Genomic DNA, 21,042 nt, shown 5'->3' on the forward strand with positions numbered 1-21,042 from the left:
CTGGATCGGGCCGCTGCGGGCCGTACGGATGAAAGAAGAAAAAAAAATACTCCTTGGATGTACGGCAGACGACCGCTCCCTTCTCACACTCTCCTACCCCGCCGGTCTGCGAACTGCGTGGTGCATTCAAAAAAATCGGAAATTACATAGCTCAGCAAAACGCGACTGTTAGCACGACGACACACACAAACTAATTCGTTAGCATATTTTATTTTGAAAAGTGACCGATTTCTCTCCATTACGTCAGACTCATGATGCAAAATGAGTATAAAAAAACTGACCACGTACGAAGCCCGCTCTGCACAATATACGGCGAGCAACACTGCAACGCTTCACTGTGTTCACAACTGTAGTGGGAAAAGACTTTCTATTTGCTTCTGCTCAGTTTGACACAATTTATTTATCTCCATGCCAACTGCGATCCTCCAAATGGAGGAGGCAAGAAAACCGGTTTGGTTGACGTTTAGACGACCTTAAACAAGAAACATGCATTAAAAACAAATGACTTTTGCGGGGAACAGTTTGCCTCAATATGCTGCATATATTCCACTGAGAGCAAATGATGCTTTTTATGTTGTTTGTGTCTTTAAACAAATTTCATAGCCATGTTGACAGTGATGTGAGCCAAATCTTCCATGGAGGCATAGCAACTAATCGTATGAAAACAACAATCCACTGTGCAATCAGTGTATTAATAGACCACCTCGTAGTATAAAATTATTGATATGATTGACATCTTTTTTTAATGGTCATTGACTTGTCAATGTTCATTACACTTGGCTCTGCACTAATAATTCAAGTCAATTATTTCTTTACCCCAAACTACAGGAATGGTGGTGTAACTCATAGAAGCAATGGCCAGTGAAATTGACTGAATTACATTAATTTTTTTATTATTATATTATTAAAAGAATAAATAAATTTATATTATAAATTTTTTAAAATAAATACATTGTAATGAGAGAAATATGAACAATAGCTTTATAACTACTGTAATGGATGCAGGCACAAGGACACAAATTTAAAAATTTCGAAGTAATTTGTCTTATGCATGAGAGAAAGGGATTTTTAGCTGTTATTTAGAATAGAGAGTACATGATTATTCCATCCATCCATTATCCAAGACGCTTATCCTCCTTTTTCACCCCTAAAAAATAACTACATTTCTGAAAATATGTTTCAACCTCCTGCCATCAGTTTTCATAAATTCTGCCGGTGCATCAAGGCAGTTGAAGCTCATCTTGAATGTTGGGTGAACTACGCTGATTGTTGTCGAACCGAATTATCTGGAAGCTGCTATGCCCAAAACAATGCCGGGCATGGTGCCTTCATAAAACTCACCCAGGACAGGTGGTGGGTCGTATAAACATAGACATATAGTCATGAATGGAATATGGGCCCCAGCATAAGGAGATGGACAATTTATATGTGATATTTTTTGTCATAGAGCAGAATTTGTTGAGTGCAAAAAGTGATGCTAATGCCGTGGAATTGTCGTCAGAAACAATACAAATGATATAGTAGCGACAGCATTTTAACTTAATCTGAAATCGTTACCCGAGAAAGTATGCTACAAACAAAACAATGTATGTCTAAAATTGCCCACATTGGTCATTCAGACCAGCTCCCTCTTTTTCAGATGTGAATGTTTAGATTTATTAGTCGTTGCATTTTCTCTCCGAGGCCATGCATTATGCATGACCATCTGAGCAACACAGAATAATGGTTGTGTCAGAAAAAATTGTAGCTGTATCTTTGACACCTGCCACCAATTGTAAACAAACTGATGTGCTCTGTGCAGTTACAAACAACAAATCCAGTTCTTGTTATACGTAGTCAGAAATGCTGCAGTGAATGCAATATTCGCTAGCAGGAGAAACATTCAATTAATTGTAGTCTGGTTTTGCTGATAGTATATATATATATATATATATATGCTTAATCTCACCTGTCTGACATTCCATCACGTAATACAATTAGAGGCCAATGACTTTCTTTGGCTAGTGTGGTTAATTTCTGTGGAATCATCCTGGTGACCATGGGTTGAAGGTTGGTCGATCACGCTGACTTCATTTTGGATACAGATTAGTGTGAAAAAGTCCAAAATGTCATACGTCGCAGCTCTCACCTTGTCTCCCACCAGGATATCCATTGCGCACCCCCAATTGACAATCTTCTATGAGGCTCCTTCATCCTCCAGCTATATTTTCCCTTCTGTGAGTTATCATTATGCCAGTCTTTGGTTCACAGGTCTTTACCCCTGTTTACATCAAGGATCGCCAATTGGCGATGCGGTGTGCAACCACATTCTGATTGGTCCTGTGATTAATTTCCCGCAAATGTTTTTCTTCATTTTTTTTTAAAAAATTTTAACTAACCCAAATTCAAATTCTTCATAAAACATTCAATATTTTCGGGGGTCAGGGGGGGATAAGACAAGATAGGGAAAATCAAAAATGTGAAAAAAAAAATACTGAAAAAAGACAAAATAAATCTGTTCATATGCAAATTCATTATGCAAGGGGTTGGTTGACTGTAATGTAATGATGTGATATTACCAATTACCACTAGATGGCAGACATGTCTTAATTGTGCTTAGACTCAGTTTTATACTGTCCTATAATATTTTGATTGAGTTAATTTTTGGGGAGGATTTTTTTTTCCCCAAATGTTATCTTGCATAGCATGTTAATTTGCTGTTCTGTAGTTTTGAGCCATCCTCGATAAGTAATTTAGATGTCAGAGAGCTCTTTCGACTTTTGGACTGTATGAATAAGATGTTGTTTACTTCAAATCCTTTGTGTTTCTTTCATATATTATCAAAAATGAAACATGTTAGCACACATGTTTTGTTCAGATTTAAAATTGCATTTTTGTTGTATATCTGGTTAGGAATTGTGTGGTTATACATGCCCTCTTGTAGCATGGATGAGATATTGTGCCCCCCACTCCAGCATTTGAACAAAAATTAATTTGTTCCAATATGGGATTGCGGATAATCCAGCAGGGGTAATATGAAATGCAAACGCAAGCACCAATGTTTACAATCATTTTTATTGATAAACAGTACAAAACGAAACCAAGGTGACAAGAAAAACGAAGAACAAAAATGAATCGGTATACGAAAGTAATTTATTATTTTCAGTAGTTCAAAAAAACCAAACAGTTCACTGAAAATTAATTTCCTTTGCATTTCTAAATTCGTTGTTCCCGTATTACAAGCAAACATGAATAAAATGCCTTCGTTTGATAAAGATGTTGATGAAGTGGTTTTATTTTTTATGGTATAGAAAGAGCACATCATGCTAACATAGCATTTGCTCGAGTAATGCAACTCTGTATATTAACATTGTTAAAGTATTGCACAGCAGCAAGGTTAGTCACTCCTCTCGTACCACTGAAGCGGCATCATCTTAAATCCTCTCTAAAACCTGTTAATCCGTAATCCCACTGGCACTTCGGTGGCCAATTTAGTCTCTGTGCAAGGCCTGTCCAACAACATAGAGATCTGGGTGAGATGCAGAACGTGGAATTCCTCCGAGGTCTGATTGGCTACCCCATGATTCCTCTTTTCTGGCCGGTTCATCATCTAGTCTATAATAACAAGAGGGAAATAAATGTATTATTGCAACATATAATAAAATGTTTCATCAGGGGGGCGTGGTCTGCTTTGCTAAAATGATTTAATGAGAGGAATTTACAAATTAGAATTTATTTTCCTTTTTTAATGCTCTGTACACAAACCAGAATACCTTATTTAGATCGTCTACGTTTTTGCTCTAGTTTTTATTTATGATGGAAGTTTTTTTATGTGTGTGATACATTGTATTGTTTATGCAGTGCATGTATGTCACAAATTGCTATATTTTTTTTCTGTCAGGCTATCCGAATGGCTTCACAGGTAAGAGGCGGGGTAAAGATTGGAATGCTAATCTGTGATGATGGGAATGGGTGACAGTTATCAATACAGTTTATCAATCTGATTCCTTATCGATTCTCTTATCGATTCTCATAGAATGAGGAAATGAAACAATACCAATGACACGTGCTATAATTGCTGTCAGGATCATCATCCATTCATCCATTTTGAGTGTCGCTTATCCTCTTGAGGGTCACGGGGGTTTTGGAGCTTGTTGGAACTCGTCATTTGCAGGGTACAGAATAACACGGGCATCCACTCACACTTACATTCACACCATCCATGAGGAACTGAACCTACGCTGGCTGCACTGAGGCCAGGCAACCACTACAGCATCTATAATGATTTATCATTTCATATATATTGAAATCATATGATAAAGATATTCCTCTAACATTCACAAATCTTACAATAAATATCTCAATCCAATATTTTCCCTGAAACTGTAATTACATTAAATTAATAACAATTTTCTCAGATGTTTTGCCACATAACCACAGCACGGCAACAGACTACACATGGTTGCATTTTAGTCCGAAAATGCGAGACAGTGCAAGTAAGTGGAAGTGCAGTGGAAGAGTAAATTAGCCAGTTGATGATGTTTAAATAAACTTCTGCTGGTAGCATCTCTGCCGTGGTGGCATCATGCACGGGCGCTTTTTTAGGGAGCCGCAGCGGGATCCGGCGCCGACAATTTTGTGAATAAGGCTGAAGAGTCGATGCCGGAACAGTACAGAGATCACAGCCGTAGACTAACCGTCAAAAAAGGGTCAAGTGCCCAGCTCTGGTAATTTACAATCTTCTTTAAATCCATGCTCATCAAACAGTAGCATAATGAGTATGGCAGTTACATAAACCGCCATTCAATTATTCATATAATGGAAGCTTAGCGTCCCAGGTGTGGGCATCTAAAGTCATTCTTGCCACTGAACTCATTCCATCTTGAAGTGGCAGACCTGCCCAAGGCTACGACCCAAATTGCTACCGTCCTTGAGCTAGCAAAATGCTTGGCCTTCTAACCACTACTCTTATGACTCTTAAGCTGTGAGCTTCAACTTTTTGCTGGGATTCGTTACGCATAGAATCTGCACAGACTCTATTTATTGAACTTAGCTCACGAATGACCAGTGTAACAGTCACAGTTGCCTCTCCAGCACTCGATCCACACGCCCCCACTCGCCAGGCATGACTAATTCATTTCCGCTCAATTCAACTGTAAAACTCATGTGACAGGTGAATATTAGGCTTGGGTTGATTGGTCATGCCTGGGTAGTGAGGCACAAGGACAACGTAAGAGAAAGCCAACTGTATGTTGCGTTGCAGTCTCAAATGTTACATTAGAGTCGCGTCAGATCGCACACATCAAATATTAATATAAATGATTTTAAATGAGGGTTTATTAGGGTATTTACTCAGCTGAACTCATCTTTATTTTACATCACAATATCACACGCTCAATAGTCAAAGTATTTTCCTCTGAGGAAATTAAAGCTTTGCAAGTGATGCAACTAGCTCTGGTATTAACAGCGTTCAGTGTACAGTGTTCCCTCACTTTTTATAGTTGCGCGGTATTCCAATTTTCTAACTGTCACTTTACACAATAATATCAACAAGGACCGAAAAGGTGCATTTATCCATCAAGAGTGTGCCTTTGGATAAAATGCGATGCAGGATTCTAGTTAAGGTAACCTGTTTTAATTCAAACTTTAACATAGTTATTTGTCGATGATTGTCGTTCTCGTCCTGCTGTTGGTGGCTGAGCGCGTTTTTTTAACACAGCTGTCCTTTAGACTGACTAACTGAACGGCACATTTGAATGACGTTCTGAGTTTCCGAGCAGAACGTTGTTCAAAAGTGCCGTTCGGTTATTCAGAATGCACGAAAAACACAGCACAGTGTACGGGTGCTCCAAATGCGAACATGGTGCTCTAGTCCGTGAGGCAGTCTTGTTAGAAACAGTTTCAGCACGAGCAAGTGATTAGCTTACAACGCCTCTCCAAACACACAGTTCTGCCAGATTTGGGATGTGTCACATAAAAAATAATTCAGACAAAAATCTCACCCCTGTATGAATATTGCAGGCTCACTTCCACATGTCTCAGCCACTGAGAGGACTGGGGATGGAGGTGGAAAGTTCAAACTTGGTCTTCTTTCTGAAAGACTTCGGCGAATAAAATGTTGAGGTCCTTGGACTGACACAGAACACCTGCCACGTTTCCCACGGGTATTTGAGAGAAAAGAGCCTCCACCAGAGGTCCAGGCTTGAGAGAGTTGAGAAACTATCCGGGATTGGGCCTCAAACATGGATGGAGAAATCGGGCAGAAAACAGAACGTGCATTACTGGTCAACCGAACAGATTCTTCTGTACTGTTCTCTCTTGACCATCGTTGCACTTTTGGTGAAGCGGGTGGAGATGGCGCTTTCAAAGGGTATGAGGAATTTAAAATGTTATGCCTAAAAACGGATGGACTGGGGAGGCTCCTTTTATCTTCCGGTGGAGTAGTGAGCTTCCTGTTCACTGGGGGACTAGCTGAAGAGGGAGGTGTGGGTGACTTTTTAAACTTGTGGGGACTAGGTAGTCTTCTATGGGATGACTTTCTAGTCGAAGGTGTAGATGGCAAAATTCGTCCCTTAGACAGCTGTGAGTTGGCAAGTAGATGATTACTGGATTCAGATGAGAGAGGCACTTGAGAGGATGAAGTATTAATTCCAGGCATTAAGGGGTTGTCATTCTCCTGTTTTGTTTTCGAGTCCTGGCTTGCTGCTTCAAAATTTGTTAAAGATATCTCAGACTGTGAATCTGAAGAGTATTTTAGGTACCTGTTTTTTCTGACTAGCTGCAACAGGGAGGATTTATTTTCTTTTATAGTGTCAGTGTCGGTTTTAACATCTGCTTGACTGACATTTGCCTGGGCTGTTTTGATTTGATAATCCAAGTCATCAGGGAAAATTCCTTTCGAACAATGAGGCACACCACCTTTGCTAGGTAAGACTGATCCAGATTTAACTGACGCCCGTAGTCGTTGTGACAGACCAGCCCTTTTTGGCATCGGTGATTTCACAGATTTTATCGCCCCTTCAGTTGCCCCACTGCTTAAAAGGGCACTTTCAAATGAATTGTCCATTAACACTTCTAATGGGGGTGGTGGAAGACTATCCAGGTCTAAATTCTCAGTCTTTTCACATGAAGTGCTCTGAGATCTACAGCTCGTTTTCCCTGTGCTAAGGAAATCGGTAACATTTCCTAAACCTGGTAACACTGGAACGCCGCACTTCCGTACACCCCTAAGTGGCCCCAAAACTTTAGGGCTGTCCATTTCTTCTATGCCTTGACTGAAGGTGTCGATGAGTTTTTTCACAGAATTCCTGCCTCTGTAGAGGCCTGAAGATGGTCTTGGTGACAAAGGAGGGCTGGGAGGTGGCGTTGCTTTCACAAGGCCTGTCAATGTTTGCGTATCGTTTTGCTTGTCATCATCCTCTCTATTCGTGGTTGATCCCGAAGTTTTGGTAATACGCTTCTTAAGGGCTACCCTTTCACGTAGATTGCCATCCTCCTCCAAAGATGAACTTTTTGAGTTCATTTTTGGAGAATCAGCTTGTGAAGCTCTTTGGTTTTGTGTAGATGATAAAGTCTTTGTGTTTCCCTTTGTGATATCCTTGCTTTTGTTTAATTTTTGAAACCTCTGGCCAATCTTTTTCTGAGACCTTTCCTGTTCAAGCAAAGTAGGATCGTCCCCTTTGCTGCGCAAGGATTCTGCAGAACGGGAACGCCTCTCTTTAGCCAGCGGGGTTGTTTTAACCCCACTTCTTCGAGCAGTTGTTTGAGATCTCTTTAGAGGTGGTCCCTTTTCATCAGCCCATTGACTCCTACCTGTTTTTGGACTACCTGCTACTTTTGGTTTGGCGCCAGTACTTGGTGGGTGAACACATTGTATTTTGCCACTGATAGCATTTTTCATTTTGATAGTCATTTCTATGTTTTTCGAATTCTCTATGCGCTTGGGCGGTAAACGACGTGGTTTCTGTTGTGAAGAATTTGATTGCGTTCTCATTCCTACTTGCCCATTTCTAGTTTCTGTATCCATCTTATAATTCTCAACGTCATCTTCCTCACCATCATCTAAAGAGACTGATCCAAGGAATGAGTCCCCCTGTACTTTGGCCATCATTGTGCACATCGAAGCTAATGAGTTCAATGAAGTAAGGGAAGCACTTGGACTTATTTGATCTGTAAGATTTTTCACTGACACTCCAGTCATGGAGGCACAATCCATAGGGCTGAGGGGAGTCGTTCTATTTGTTCCGCTCGATTCACAGCTCACACGTCTATGGTGCTTTTCCGATCCAGCAAGGGATTCACTCTCAGCCCCAATGCCGCTGTCCTCACTAAAGAGTGCAGAGTCCTCAGGTCCAAGTTTGCGAAGCGATGCCAATTCAATGCGAGATGTGAGTCGCATTATCCTAGTCTCAACAACACGTTTGACTTTCAGCTTCTCCTCTAAAAGTTCTGAGACTGAAGAAAAGTATTCCACTGCCTCCTCCAGGGCAGAGTCCCCAATTCCTCCAACGGTCTGACTCACATTCTGCATTCGCTGTGTGGTGTATTGAAGTAGCTGCTGCAACAAATCAGGTGGGTGTTCAATAGCTGACCCAGATTTTAAAGGAGCAGCAGATGAGAGTTTTTTCATTTGACTTGGCCAAGAAAGATGTTCTCCATTTTCTTTTAACATTTTTTCTCCTTCATCAACAATTTCTTCCAGTGCTCGAATTATTTCTTCAAAGCGTAAAGCCATAAAAGAAACCATTGGCTGCAGAAATGTTTGAGTTTGAGTTGCTTGTTCAAGCAGACCAAGTACGACATCATATTTGCTTATGCTGGGATTTAAAAAAGCATAAGCATCTTGGTGAGCTTTTACCAGACGCTCTGGGAAATCAATTTTTGGCATTTCCTTTTCTTTCTTTTTCAGCACTTTCATACCTCGGGAACTTCTTCTTGTTTTTTTCCCCATCTTTCTGTCCGGTTCTTCCTGCTTGCCCCGAATTTGGACTTTTTTCTGCATCACTGTGCTGTTGTCCATTCTTTGACACTTCAATGTATCCGCGTCAACTACCTCTTGGTCATGCACAGTTGCATGTGTATCCTCTTGAGGTGGCATATTTACATCCCTTTGGCATACCTGTTTTTGTCCACTCGTCCTTTTGTCTTTAGTATCGGCATCTGTAGCTCCAGTACACTTATGATTATGTCCATTTTTAAAATGAGCTTCTCTGGGCTGCTCTTCAGGTGCAGATGGCAACATTCTTCCCCGCCTCAAAGAGCCCAGAGTCACAAAATTGTTACCTTTGGATGGTGAGCATCCCATTGTGGATATCTATAATGATCAGCTTACACATACATCATCTTGATGACATCCCAAAAGTGCACTGAGTGGGGAATGATGCAAATATTATCCAAGGTCCTCAGCCATCCACTGAATCTGGTTCCTTCAGATGGCAGACACATAGTAAAATCTGATCAATGTCCCTTGTGACATCAATCCATTTAGACATAACCCTTCAAGGTGTCATAGATAGCAAAAGTAAATCCATGGCTTGCTGGTCATGTTTGTCGAAATGTCTTGTTGCATGCTCTTGAACACATCTCTGTGTGTCTGACAAAGGACAAGCAGCTGAAAGGATTAGTGAGGCTTTCAGTGAACCCCTCAGCAAGTACACGTCACGTTAAAGCATATAAAACTCACCTACTTCTAAGCACATAATCTCATTTGTGTAATGAGTGTTGGCTTCGGCTGGCTTTTTATAGTCTACACAAATATATCTTTCACAGAGAAGCATTTGCACAGTGAAATCAACTAAATCAAGTGAAAAATCTTAAATGAAAAAATATTAGCCAGTTATGTGAAGTACACACAGGGAATTGTTTTTTTTCTGCAGTGTCACTCATGAGATGCAGTTGTACATGCACTAGACACTTAAACATCTGTAAAGAAACAAATGCAATATTTAACAGAAAGCTAGATCTCAAATGTAATGCCATCATAATGTTTTCATTGAAACAGGATTGTACTGGTAAAGCACGTGTTATAGAGTAAGTCTTATGCTTTTGTTGTGTAAGGTTCTACAGCGCCAGCAAGAGGGAAGGAAGTGTAAGTGGTGGTGAGTGAGATGCTGTCAATCTTTCAGGATTTACCCTGATGCCCTGTGATTGGCTGGTGACCAGTTCCAGGCTGTATCCTGCTTCTCGCTGGAAGTCAGTTGGAATAGGCTACAGAGCACCAGCACCTCAATGAGGAGAAGCAGTATAGAAAAGGATGAATGTGTGGCAATGTGGGTAGCAACCATATCACGTCATCATCCCATAATGCTTTAAAAATTAGTTAAATTAGATTATTTATTATTTTTGAAAAGGTTATATTACATTTATGTTACTTCCAACCAAATGGATCATATAGACCAAATATGTGATTGCAGTCAGAGTTCCCTTTAACTTGTTGACTTAGAGAAAGAAATACAACAAACGCAATTTACAATAAGCGTTTATTTACATTCGCCGAGCCACCAGAATAGGTGATGATGACGTCATGACAACGCGGTGCCAAACTTTAGGAGGGGAAAAGACACAAGATCTTTCTGTAATATGATTTACTGTTTACATATATAGATTACAAATTTTGCAGTATTCGAATGATCATCGTTAATACATGGACAAACATGTAAAGATGATGTGGATTATTTTGTTAATTAATATAATGAACAAATCCCCGTTGAAGTTCCCCACGGTCACAATTGATATGATAATGATATCCATGGTGTTTTATTGTTAACTTTAGTACTGTTTTAAGTGTTTATTGTTTGTACACGTATGAACAATTTACTTTACTGCAACAACGCCGCTCATATTACATTATCTATTTATTTATTTAAATCGAGTACTACTCCCAAAGCAAGCAACGCGCGCGTCCTCGCGAATTGGCACTATGCGTGGCGTGCACGCGAATGTCACTCAATCCCAACTCGAGGAAGGAAGTGTAGGAAGAAGTTGTGGCTGTCAAGATTTTCTCAACAAACTGTCATCTTTGCGCTCGCCTCACAGAGGTTTTATTCATGTTTATTATTATGTATTTGGTGTCATTCTGACTAGTGCTAAACTGAAAGTTACACCTAGCTTCAAGCTAACGTTAGCAGTTAAAAATCACTAAAGGCGGAAGTACTATTTCATCAAGTGAGAAAATTGATTCAACATGCTTTTGGAATGGAATAATTCGCGATGTGGATTTGGATTACACCAAAAAATGTACCGGTAATCAATTAGATGTCTGCGTAGTTGTGAGACTTGCCTGTTCATGTTCAGTTTACTTTACACATGTTGTTGAGAAAGTAACCATGCTTGTCTCGTGCAGTTAATTTAAGTACGATGAGAGCCGCTTGAAACTAAACAACGCTGACTCTCTGGGTTGAATTTTGGATAACTGCTTGTTTTGAATTAATCCTTTCAAAATCCGATAGAATAACTACCTTCTTGAAATTAGAAGGGTTAAAAAACAAATGTACTAAGTGATGTAGGACGTCATTTTCTCGCTTGCGAAAGGTTTTATTCCTAGCAATTTTCTAACTTTAGTTTATTATGGTTCATGTCTACAGAAGTCAGTAATATAGTAATGTTAGTTTTACTATTATGGAAGCTATTCTTTTATGTTAAAGAAAAAATGTGCAAATATGTTTTAGAACATCAGATAAAATGCTAAAGGGGCTTTCGTCATTATTTTCCTGCTTTATATATAGCTCCGGTTGTGTACTATTTTGTTTTTGAAATAAAGATGAAAAAGAACATGTGACATAGGGATAAAATTGTATTCCTTCATCGCCTCTTTTGTAATAATCAAATTAGTTTTACAAAATCAAAAAATGTGAACAAGCATTCAACGACCGTGACTATCACTGTAAATGTCACATATAATTTAAAGAATTGCTTGCAAATTTTATTGAATGTTGAATCAATTTAAAGACTTTTAAAAAAAAAACATTTTTTCTGTGTGTAAATAAATATGACATAGTCTTGTGAGTGAATTTTAATTGAATGATACTGGATCGCTCATCATGTAAATTGGTGTCACAGATTTCCTCTCCTTATCACACCAGACCGACCGGTTTTCATCTCGAGTAACCCAGACAGGCGCATGATGAAACGTACAGTTCAGTGGTGGCAAACCCCCATCACGTGTGGGGTAACCTCCAGAGAGACCTCCACCCAGACCGGGAACTACCAAGATGAACAGGGTCCACCAGAGAAGAGCTGCTGTAGAAATGGCATGTATTGCCTTAGGAGGACTCTGCAACCAACAATTATCATTAAGCAAGAGGAAATGACATCATACTTAAAACTTTTTGGTGAGGAAAAATTAACATTGCTATTTGTTGCATCATTTTAAACCTACCCTGTAATTAATCATGATGAACTTCACTTCAGATGATGACCTGATCAATGACTTCTTGTTGATGGACTGCTGCTGTAAAATGACAGACAAGGTAAACATCTACTTTTCTGAAGAAAATATTGATGTCATCGGGCCAACTCTTGACTTTTCAAATCTAATTTTCAGTATCTTCTGGCCATGGTTTTTGTCTACTTCAAAAGGTCACGTTTCACCATTGCAGAATACACCAAGAAGAACTTTTTCATTGCATTGTAAGTGCACAGCAATTTAGCAGTCTCCTGACACTAAATCAGGTACAAATGCACAATCAAAAGGGATTTCGTCTGTGGAAAGTTCTGTGGGAACACTCCACGCAGTCGTTTTATCTTTAATGCTTGCAATATTGTACTAACAGTAAATACCACGAGACTGCATATTCTCAGATGAACTATTTAATGATCAAGACACGGCCATGGAGCGTGTTCTGCCTAAACAGTCCAAAATAGTTCCGATTCTTTATAATCCCTGAGCCACACCCACGCAGGACAGCTCTGCCGAGCCCATGTGACTAACGTTGTGTGACTCTATGATCTTAACTACTTCCAACTAAAAATGTGTGCCCAAGTGCAGTTAGATAAGATTCTGAGCCAGTCACCTATGTAATTATTTGTGCCAAAGATGCCTAATCTAACGTCTGTATGCATCATACATCTACCATATTTTAACCAGCTCAGCCAAATTAGTGTTTGGTGATGTGGACATCTGACACCGATAAATTTGTATATACAGTACATACTTTTATTTTCCCACAGACATTCACTGTCAGCTGCTTTATTTCATTGTTTACACAAGTCACACAATATAAAGTAGTATAAAAAGTATCCAGGTCATGTTGCCATTAAATCTGCCGTTTACTTGCAAATTGTCGCTGTCCAGTTTTATAATTATTTTTAATTTTCACATCAATGGGATGTGTATAACGCAGAAACCCCATTCACGTAAAAATTAAAAAGAATCTGGGAAAAAAAATGGGACATAAGTGTTTTTCACAGGACAGCGATGAAATTTTTTTTTTTTAAGTTCTTGATTTGTATCTCAGTATTTTGGCAGCTGTGTCTCAGTAAACCCTCATGCACTGAATTGCATGCCACAATCTTACCACAAGGGACTTATTTATTAGCAAGCTTGAACCAAGCTGATATGCCCACATTGTAGGTATCTTGCCAACACCATGGAGGAGGAAGAGGAGGAGCATAAATATGAGATTTTTCCTTGGGCGTTGGGGAAGACTTGGAGGAAGAAGTTCAAACAATTCCTCAGGCAGAGGGACAAGCTTTGGGTGCGCACTGAGTTCAGAGCGGCTGTCAGCAGGCGCTGCTGTGAAGAGGTAAACAAATAGAATTGACAGTTCAGACCCACAAATGATGTTTGTCTGAAAATTTCCATGAACTGTTTTTAGTTTAGTGTCATATCATAAGATCTGTCAAACCCACCAGATACCCTTTTCGCTTGTGTCTATAAGGTTTCTGTGCTTACAGGTGATGGCCATCGTGCCATCTCACTTTGTGTGGAAACGAGAACGCTCAGAGCAACACAGTGGCGCTCACAGGCATGACATAAGAGGCAGAGGCCGCTTTCCCTGCGGGCCTACAGGCTCTCCAGTCCCTTGTGCCATCTGTAACCGCAAGAGCACATTTAATCAGCGGCGGCAGCGTTCTCTTATATCCAGAAGCACTCAGGTGACTTTGGAGAAAACTCCGCCCATGGCCATTGGTCCTCGCAGGGAAACCAGAGTTGAAACCCATCGTTTTTCAAGCTTCCCTGAGGTACTTGGTAGGTATCCTTACTGGATCCACTCTTAATATGAAAAAGCCGACTTATTATGATCCAACTTAATATGCTGGATATTAGCCTTGGAGAGATTTTTTATTAGTGAAGGATCTAAAATTCACATTGCTCCTTGTCTAGAACCAGAGAGCAGAGTAAGTTTGTCACACTTAAGGTGGGAATTCACAGTGGTGTCTCCATGTATTAGTCCTTTTTGTTACTGTGCTGTATATATCTACACAGTCACCTATCAGTCCACTCCAGGGTGCACTCTACCTCACTACCACTCATCCAAAGTGTGCCAAAATAGACTCCATCTATGCTGCGATCCGAAACAGAATTAATAGTGGTATTATTTATTCACAAGCACATTACAAATTGATTAGGGTCAATACAATAGTGGAGTGTCGACCTGTACTAACGATAGGGAATCTAACAGCATGTGCTATTTTCTGTTTTGTTCCAATGGTATTTTGTAGCATGAAACATAAGCGTCCTTTGTTTAGTATTACCCTTGCAGCTCCTGAGCTACGTTTTTGCTTTTTATGGTGCAGTAACAACACTCCCGATTAACAATCATTTACATAAAACAGTTACTTAAGTGTAAGTAGTTCATTGAGACAATTAAGTGCAATAAAAACAGACTTAATTTGACAGTTAACTCAAAGCAGAACAACTATAAATTACTGTAAGTCTGTGAATTTGTTTTTTTATTCAATATACTCAATTGCTAGTTGACATGTTTCTGTCCTAGGCAGTTCGTCCTCAAACTCCTTCACGTACGACTCTTCCATGGACTGGATCAATAAATAATCTCATCACATCAGCATAGATCCCAATGTCCTGTTTCAAACTCCTGCCATGTGGGCATTTCTATTTGGAAACAAACTTCCTTTGCCAACAACACTCCTATATGGATTTCAGTGACTGTATCACCAATGGAATTGTGTTCACATTCAAGATTGGTGTTGTCTGTAAAGCACCAACAAATATAGTTGAAAATCCTATTTATTCCACACACTGTTCTTGGTATTTATTGATATGGTATTTATTTAATGTAAACACTTACCACATTATATTTGACAACTATTTATAAAGACATAATTAATAGTGTTTGGCAGAATTTAAGCCACAATTCAGTAATTTGGTGTCACGTACATAGAAGTTGCCATTTTCAATTGTCAATAAAGACTGTTTGAAATTCTGTATTTTTTTTTTATGCTTGAAATTGTTAGCAGTATCATGCAAAGCCTAAACTGGGCCAGAAGAGACCACTCCTGGAATTTGTTTTTATTTGTTGATATTGGGAGATATGATAAAGGCTTTAAATAAGGAAGTAGAAGGAGGTATATTTTTGGTGAGTTGTCTCCTGTTTCAATTTTATCCTTGTGTCCCTTGAAAGGCATTCCATAAATTGCACCAATTAAATCTAGTTTGAAATACAGTAACATAACAATGATCAAAGATACCAAAAGTATTTAAACTTGTTTTTTATTTTACACATTCCATACTTAAACGGCAACAAAAATTGTCTACCATCTTTTCTTCTCCAACAGACTGAGCAGCTATTTCACAAACTTTCTCAGTTTCACCAGGAATGCTGAAAATAAAAGATGACAAACACTTGTTTAAAAAAAACAAAACAACGAACAAAAAATGTAATTCTGCTAAAACTTTCTTACCTGAGTGGCTCAACTGTTCTGGGTGAGGTCTGGCAATGTATGGGATACTCCCAAAGGCTGGATGTTCCTCTGGAACTGAATACAGGTGGTGTCACTTCAACTTGTCAATTTCATATGTGTCAATCACAGTAAAGTTACCATGTTCCACTTCATCTGAAGTGTTCTCATCTTCACTCAGGGCTTCATTGAGGGTCGGCGCTTTCTTTGAGCAATAGCGCCCATCTTTATGGAGGGCAGGACCAACAATCCAGTCCCGGATCGGAACCTCATAGATGCGTTCGCACAGCAAAGGAAGCGCTGTGCATCGAAGCCCTTCTAGCAGGTCAACCACTTGTGTTATACTGAAGGAGGGTGCAGGAACAGAAAAACGTGAACAAAGTGCTCCCTGTGTACAAAATCTTTTGAGGCAGATGCAGACAGCAAACAATTGCACATGATTTAGAAAGTGAAAATTCATGGAGAAGAAAGTAGATTTAAATAAATGTGCGATAGTTTCTAAAATATTAGGCAAATGACGAATGGGGTGCATCACGGTGTGCTCTTGTTTTTCTTCAGGTAATCCAGCATAAATGGCACATTCCAAAGTGCAAGCAATGTTAGGGTATTTGAAGATTTATAAATAGGTGTCAATATAATTTTGCATAGTTGTTTGTCTAATGTTCCCTGTGAGTGGCTGGCGACCAGTCCAGGGTGCACCGCGCCTCTTGCCCAATATCAGTTGCGATAGGTCGCCCCCACCGTGACGCTAATGAGCACAAGCAATATAGGAAATCGATGGCAGAACGGAGAATGAAGTGACATTTATTGTTTGATTAGAATTCATTCTTAGAATAAAGCTTTTAACATCTTCCAGCCTGCCACGTAAATTATTGTTTTAGTAAGTAAAAACGAGAAATACAACTAATTAATTGTTGGAAAGCTCATGCTTTAAGAAGTATACCGTACACACTTGGCGAGATAGACAGCACATATAGCTCCAGGGTGCAGATGTGGAATCACAGTGGGCAAAACAAGCTGTGGGTTTATCAGATCAAGTGCAACCTGCAATAGACATAATCCAATAAGCAAAACACCTGCCGTCACCAAACCTGCCGCCCACAACGTTGCTTCCAATCACTGCTGCCACTTCTGAGCCTTAACACTGACCGCATCGAATGAGCGATGGGCGAGAAGCGATGAAGCCGTACAAAGGTCAGCGTTATGGAATTCGATGTTATCAGGCCAATCCTCCCCTTGCCGTGCTTTCCATGAGGCCCTCCAGCGCTGGTAATTGAGCATAGCTCTTCTGAGGTGATCCTCTCTGATGTCAATGCTCAGCACGTGTCCCCTGCAGCCCACTGATGAAATTTAACAAACATTTTACATTTGATATTGAATACTATCTTACAAAAAAATAATACTTGGCCAGCTTGGAGTACAATCATCATGACCAACATTAAAATGCAGTCCATACATTAAAAAAATGAATGATTTTTTTTTTACTAAAATGTATATGCCATATTATAGTAAGTCGTTGTTCCATTACGCAGTTTTTACAGTTAGAGTGCACTTAGAAAAAAAAAGAAAATAAAAATACATTTATTGATTCTATAAAATGGTATTGTGTACTAGTACTAATCTATATAAAACTTTAAAAATTGTTCTTAAAAATGAAATTTAAATGTATAGCACTAAAAAGTTAAATAGAACTTTCAAATCTTGGAGATAACTGTAAAAATATATTTCAGATGTTAAACTCAAAAAGCAAAACTCGTTATGTTTAGAGACAGAGAGAGAGGGAGAGAATTACAGCTCTGAGGTATTAAAAACAATGCAAATATTTCAAGGAAATTGAATGTCCCATAAGAAACAAAATGTTTAATATAGAAATTATACATAACTCGACCTTAAGAAAAGTGTTCAATGAGACAGTGAATGCATGAGCTTCAGATTTTGAACGGAAATAAAATAACTTTTCAATGATAATCTAATTTATTTAAATGCAACGGGACTTGTTCGTGTGATTCTTTCATGTGCCACTAGAGGGCACCCACGCACTGTACCAAACGATCACAACACAAGGACATACACAAAATGCATTCAGTGGCCACTTCACTACTCTTAGACTTAGACGGACAATTTATATACACGCACACACGCACACAAAATCACACTGATATACATATATATGTATATACATATGTTAGTCATAAATAATCTCTCTCTAAATCAGATCTAAATCTATCTTTATTTTTCTCATTGGAAATGTTATTTGAAATTGATCGATCCCTTTCCAATCCTGGAACACTTGTGTGCACTTTGAGAGTGTAACTCGAAGCAAACATTTTCTGTTCAGTTGATCAATCGATCGATCCATCCATCAAAAAGTAATTACTCAATGGTGGGTGCATACCTGCCCGTGACAAAAACAGAGACATGGCCCCAGATCCAGAGCCTGACTCCAGCACATAGTCTCCCTCTGTGACGTCCATCATCATCAGCATACTGTTGGCGTCCTGAGCGATCAAAGCAAATTACACCAAATCTGTGAGCAGTCTTCAATTTTATGGCAAAGCATCATGGGCAAATTTAGTGGATTTAAATAGTCTCCACACAACAATCAAATTGCCGGTTGTGGTCATGTTAAAACATAGACATTGATGAATCACTTCAAATATTTTACCTACATAACTCAATAAAGAATTACACATTTTTATTGAAAAATAAAAACTATACCATAACCTAGTGGCATAATACTTTGCTTCAGCACCTTTTTCTTTTTTACAACACTTTTTTTGGGGTTGAGTCTTTTACAACACTTAATTCTTTTAGAGTTGGATCTCTTAGTGTGGCAATATTTTCCATCCATTCTTTGCAAAAATGCTGTCAGACTTTAGCATCTATTTTCAGATCACCAATTAATTTTTGAGCGGATTCAGGTCTGGACTCCAGCTTCTAAAACCTTTAAGTGCTTCTTTCTAAGCCATTATTTTGTTGATTTATAAGTGTACTTGTGATCATTGTCACACCGAAAGATGAGATTACTCGAGCCATCTTGCACAAGCTTGATTTTTTTTTTGTGCCATTGAAAAACCCAGGATCGGAACAGGGGTGAGTTCCATGCTGCTGGCTGTACGAGGTGAATTTGAGTTTTCATGAAATAATAATAACTTCAAAAACATATCACCATCTGTAATAACTACATTATATAAATTAGTAACACTTGACCTGTCATAATCCATGATGGGTCAGATACTGACATTTGAAAAGGGAGGCAGCCAAGCAGAATTAAGCAGGAGCCCATCGATGTAGTTTTGTGTACGTCTGCGCTTTTTCACGTCGATGTTCTGCTTATCTGCTGTGACTACGTTCTCCTCTCAAAAGGTGACATTTTAAGTGACTAAATTGAATTACTTAATAACTCATTTCAACTCTAAAGAGACCTGTATACTTTATACGACCCCCCCACCATGTAGCCGACTGTTGCTGATTGACAAGTTCTAACCTAAATCTAATTGTACTCATTAATAAAAAATGTCATATTTATACTGTATATCTTTAAAAAAAAAAAGACAGACCCGCAAAATATTTATTTTAACACTAAAAGGATGAATTTTTGTGACTCCTGAGTTGTGGAACAGATCCTTCACACTCTCTACTTCTATTGACCAGCTTTTACTGATATAATGATGGACACATTGACCAGTTGCCACTGGTATAATGTGAGTCAAAAGTAACACTCAGTTTGGTATTTTTTGGGGGGGGATATACCTTTGGGTAGGAGATAGCAGGGCCCCTCTTCATGTACAGCACATAATCATCCAAACTGGCACGTCGTATGAAGATGGAGACCCCTCTGTTTGTTCTTTGGAAGTGACCTGCAGGCTTCTCAGCTACATCATCATGGAGGATAATCCCCCAACTGCTCAGCAGACGAGTTCCAATCTGAAGTTGGAACATCTTCTTAAACTCCACACGCCCATTTCTATAATACTCAGCCACGAGCAGTTCCCCGTATGAAAGTGTGGTCTTTCGTGGGAAACTGGGTGACATCCATTGTGTTGAATTGAACTTGCACTTTGTTGTGTCAAACTGAGCAGCCACATCACTGCATCTGTCTGAATTATGTTCTTTCAAAGACGCTCCATCTTTTGCATCTAAACCAGGATGCTGTTGTTTGGACATAGTATCCAAAGGATCAGTGGAGCTGTGTTCTTCCATACATGTTTCCTCTTCGTGTGTCAGGTTCTGTTCTCTCAGCTGCATCACCTCAGGGCTCAATGCATCCCGAGGAAGCAGGTTACTTATCCTCTCGAGGGGGGACAAAGATGTCCTCCTGGATAGCAGGGACTGCTTAGCCCCCAGCGTGGTGTTCAGGAGATTTATTTGTGAGCTATCTCTGTCATCATTGCTACATTTCACACAGTCTGTAGAAAAGCTTTGCATTTCCAGTCTACTGGAATTGTTTTTCATTAAAATGCATCTTTGTCTGCAACGTCCAAGGGGGCCTGTGTGAATACGTACCAATCTGGACAAAATAAGCAATCCAGCGCAAGGCATTTGTTATGTCGGTTAACGTCAAACTATTTTAATTTAAAACTAGAAGTTACGATATGAATTTGGTCTCACCTGAATGACTGAAAGATGGTTAAACAAAGCGTTTTAAGATCAACCATAACAATGTACATTGCTAAAATATCAGTTATCACTGAGTTTAATAAACGAATTTGTTATCTGCAGTACTCCGAAGTATTCTTATTTTGGGAGAAGGTCGCCATGCTTTAAAACGCAAATTGATGGCGTCATAAATGCGCGACGTCGTTGTAATTGAGCATTTCCAGCAGAGGGCGGTGTTGCAGTTGAGCGAAATCCTTTTTTTTCACCACTCATTTGAAAATACGAAAATGGCAAAAATCAAACTTATTTTCAACAAAAATCAACATAATTGCCCAGGGAGCGTTGGTTATATAATATGAGCATGTATATATTGTAATCATGTAAATGTATGGATAAAATTATAAAATAAAACAAACATGTGGCGCTTCAACTATAATACACGGAAGCGCCAGAAGGTAGCACTGCAGGACCACAACCTCTCATCATAACACCCAACATATCATCCAAAGTGTTGTTCTTTTTTACTCTTCGCTTGAGGATGTGCCTCCCTCTTCCACCTTGGCCGTACACGCGTGACGTTGAAAGCATGAAAAGCTGCAGATA

The 21,042-nt window shown here is 39.2% G+C and overlaps 3 protein-coding genes across 9 annotated transcripts; 1 reads left to right on the forward strand and 2 right to left on the reverse strand.

The window, feature by feature from the left end:
- Positions 1-3,040: 3,040 nt before the first annotated feature.
- pcare1 (photoreceptor cilium actin regulator 1) lies at positions 3,041-9,584 on the reverse strand. Its single transcript, XM_088293922.1, has 2 exons — positions 5,982-9,584; positions 3,041-3,594 (listed from the first exon to the last, which is right to left on the reverse strand). Exons 1-2 carry the CDS (start codon positions 9,281-9,283, stop codon positions 3,471-3,473), a joined length of 3,426 nt encoding a protein of 1,141 aa, XP_088150048.1. The 5' UTR covers positions 9,284-9,584; the 3' UTR covers positions 3,041-3,470.
- A 1,288-nt stretch (positions 9,585-10,872) lies between these two features.
- On the forward strand, positions 10,873-15,365 carry spdya (speedy/RINGO cell cycle regulator family member A). Of its 7 annotated transcripts, none has more exons than XM_088305689.1 (7): positions 10,873-11,015; positions 12,060-12,308; positions 12,388-12,446; positions 12,521-12,606; positions 13,550-13,721; positions 13,873-14,167; positions 14,916-15,365. In XM_088305689.1, exons 1-7 carry the CDS (start codon positions 10,898-10,900, stop codon positions 14,972-14,974), a joined length of 1,038 nt encoding a protein of 345 aa, XP_088161815.1. In that variant the 5' UTR covers positions 10,873-10,897; the 3' UTR covers positions 14,975-15,365. The 7 variants fall into 7 exon arrangements, with proteins under 7 accessions (XP_088161815.1, XP_088161813.1, XP_088161814.1 ...); XM_088305687.1 differs by having other exon boundaries at positions 14,920-15,365; XM_088305688.1 differs by having other exon boundaries at positions 13,873-14,160.
- Positions 15,366-15,636: 271 nt separating this feature from the next.
- Positions 15,637-20,629, reverse strand: trmt61b (tRNA methyltransferase 61B). The gene is made up of 8 exons (XM_088305085.1): positions 20,452-20,629; positions 19,594-20,350; positions 18,236-18,338; positions 16,990-17,180; positions 16,793-16,884; positions 15,982-16,184; positions 15,844-15,918; positions 15,637-15,761 (listed from the first exon to the last, which is right to left on the reverse strand). Exons 1-8 carry the CDS (start codon positions 20,508-20,510, stop codon positions 15,727-15,729), a joined length of 1,515 nt encoding a protein of 504 aa, XP_088161211.1. The 5' UTR covers positions 20,511-20,629; the 3' UTR covers positions 15,637-15,726.
- Between the last annotated feature and the right edge of the window lie 413 nt (positions 20,630-21,042).

This window comes from Idiotropiscis lumnitzeri, chromosome 1, assembly GCF_059441095.1.
Source record: "Idiotropiscis lumnitzeri isolate Australia: NSW breed Sydney's pygmy pipehorse chromosome 1, RoL_Ilum_1.0, whole genome shotgun sequence".
NCBI classification, from domain to species: Eukaryota; Metazoa; Chordata; class Actinopteri; order Syngnathiformes; family Syngnathidae; genus Idiotropiscis; species Idiotropiscis lumnitzeri.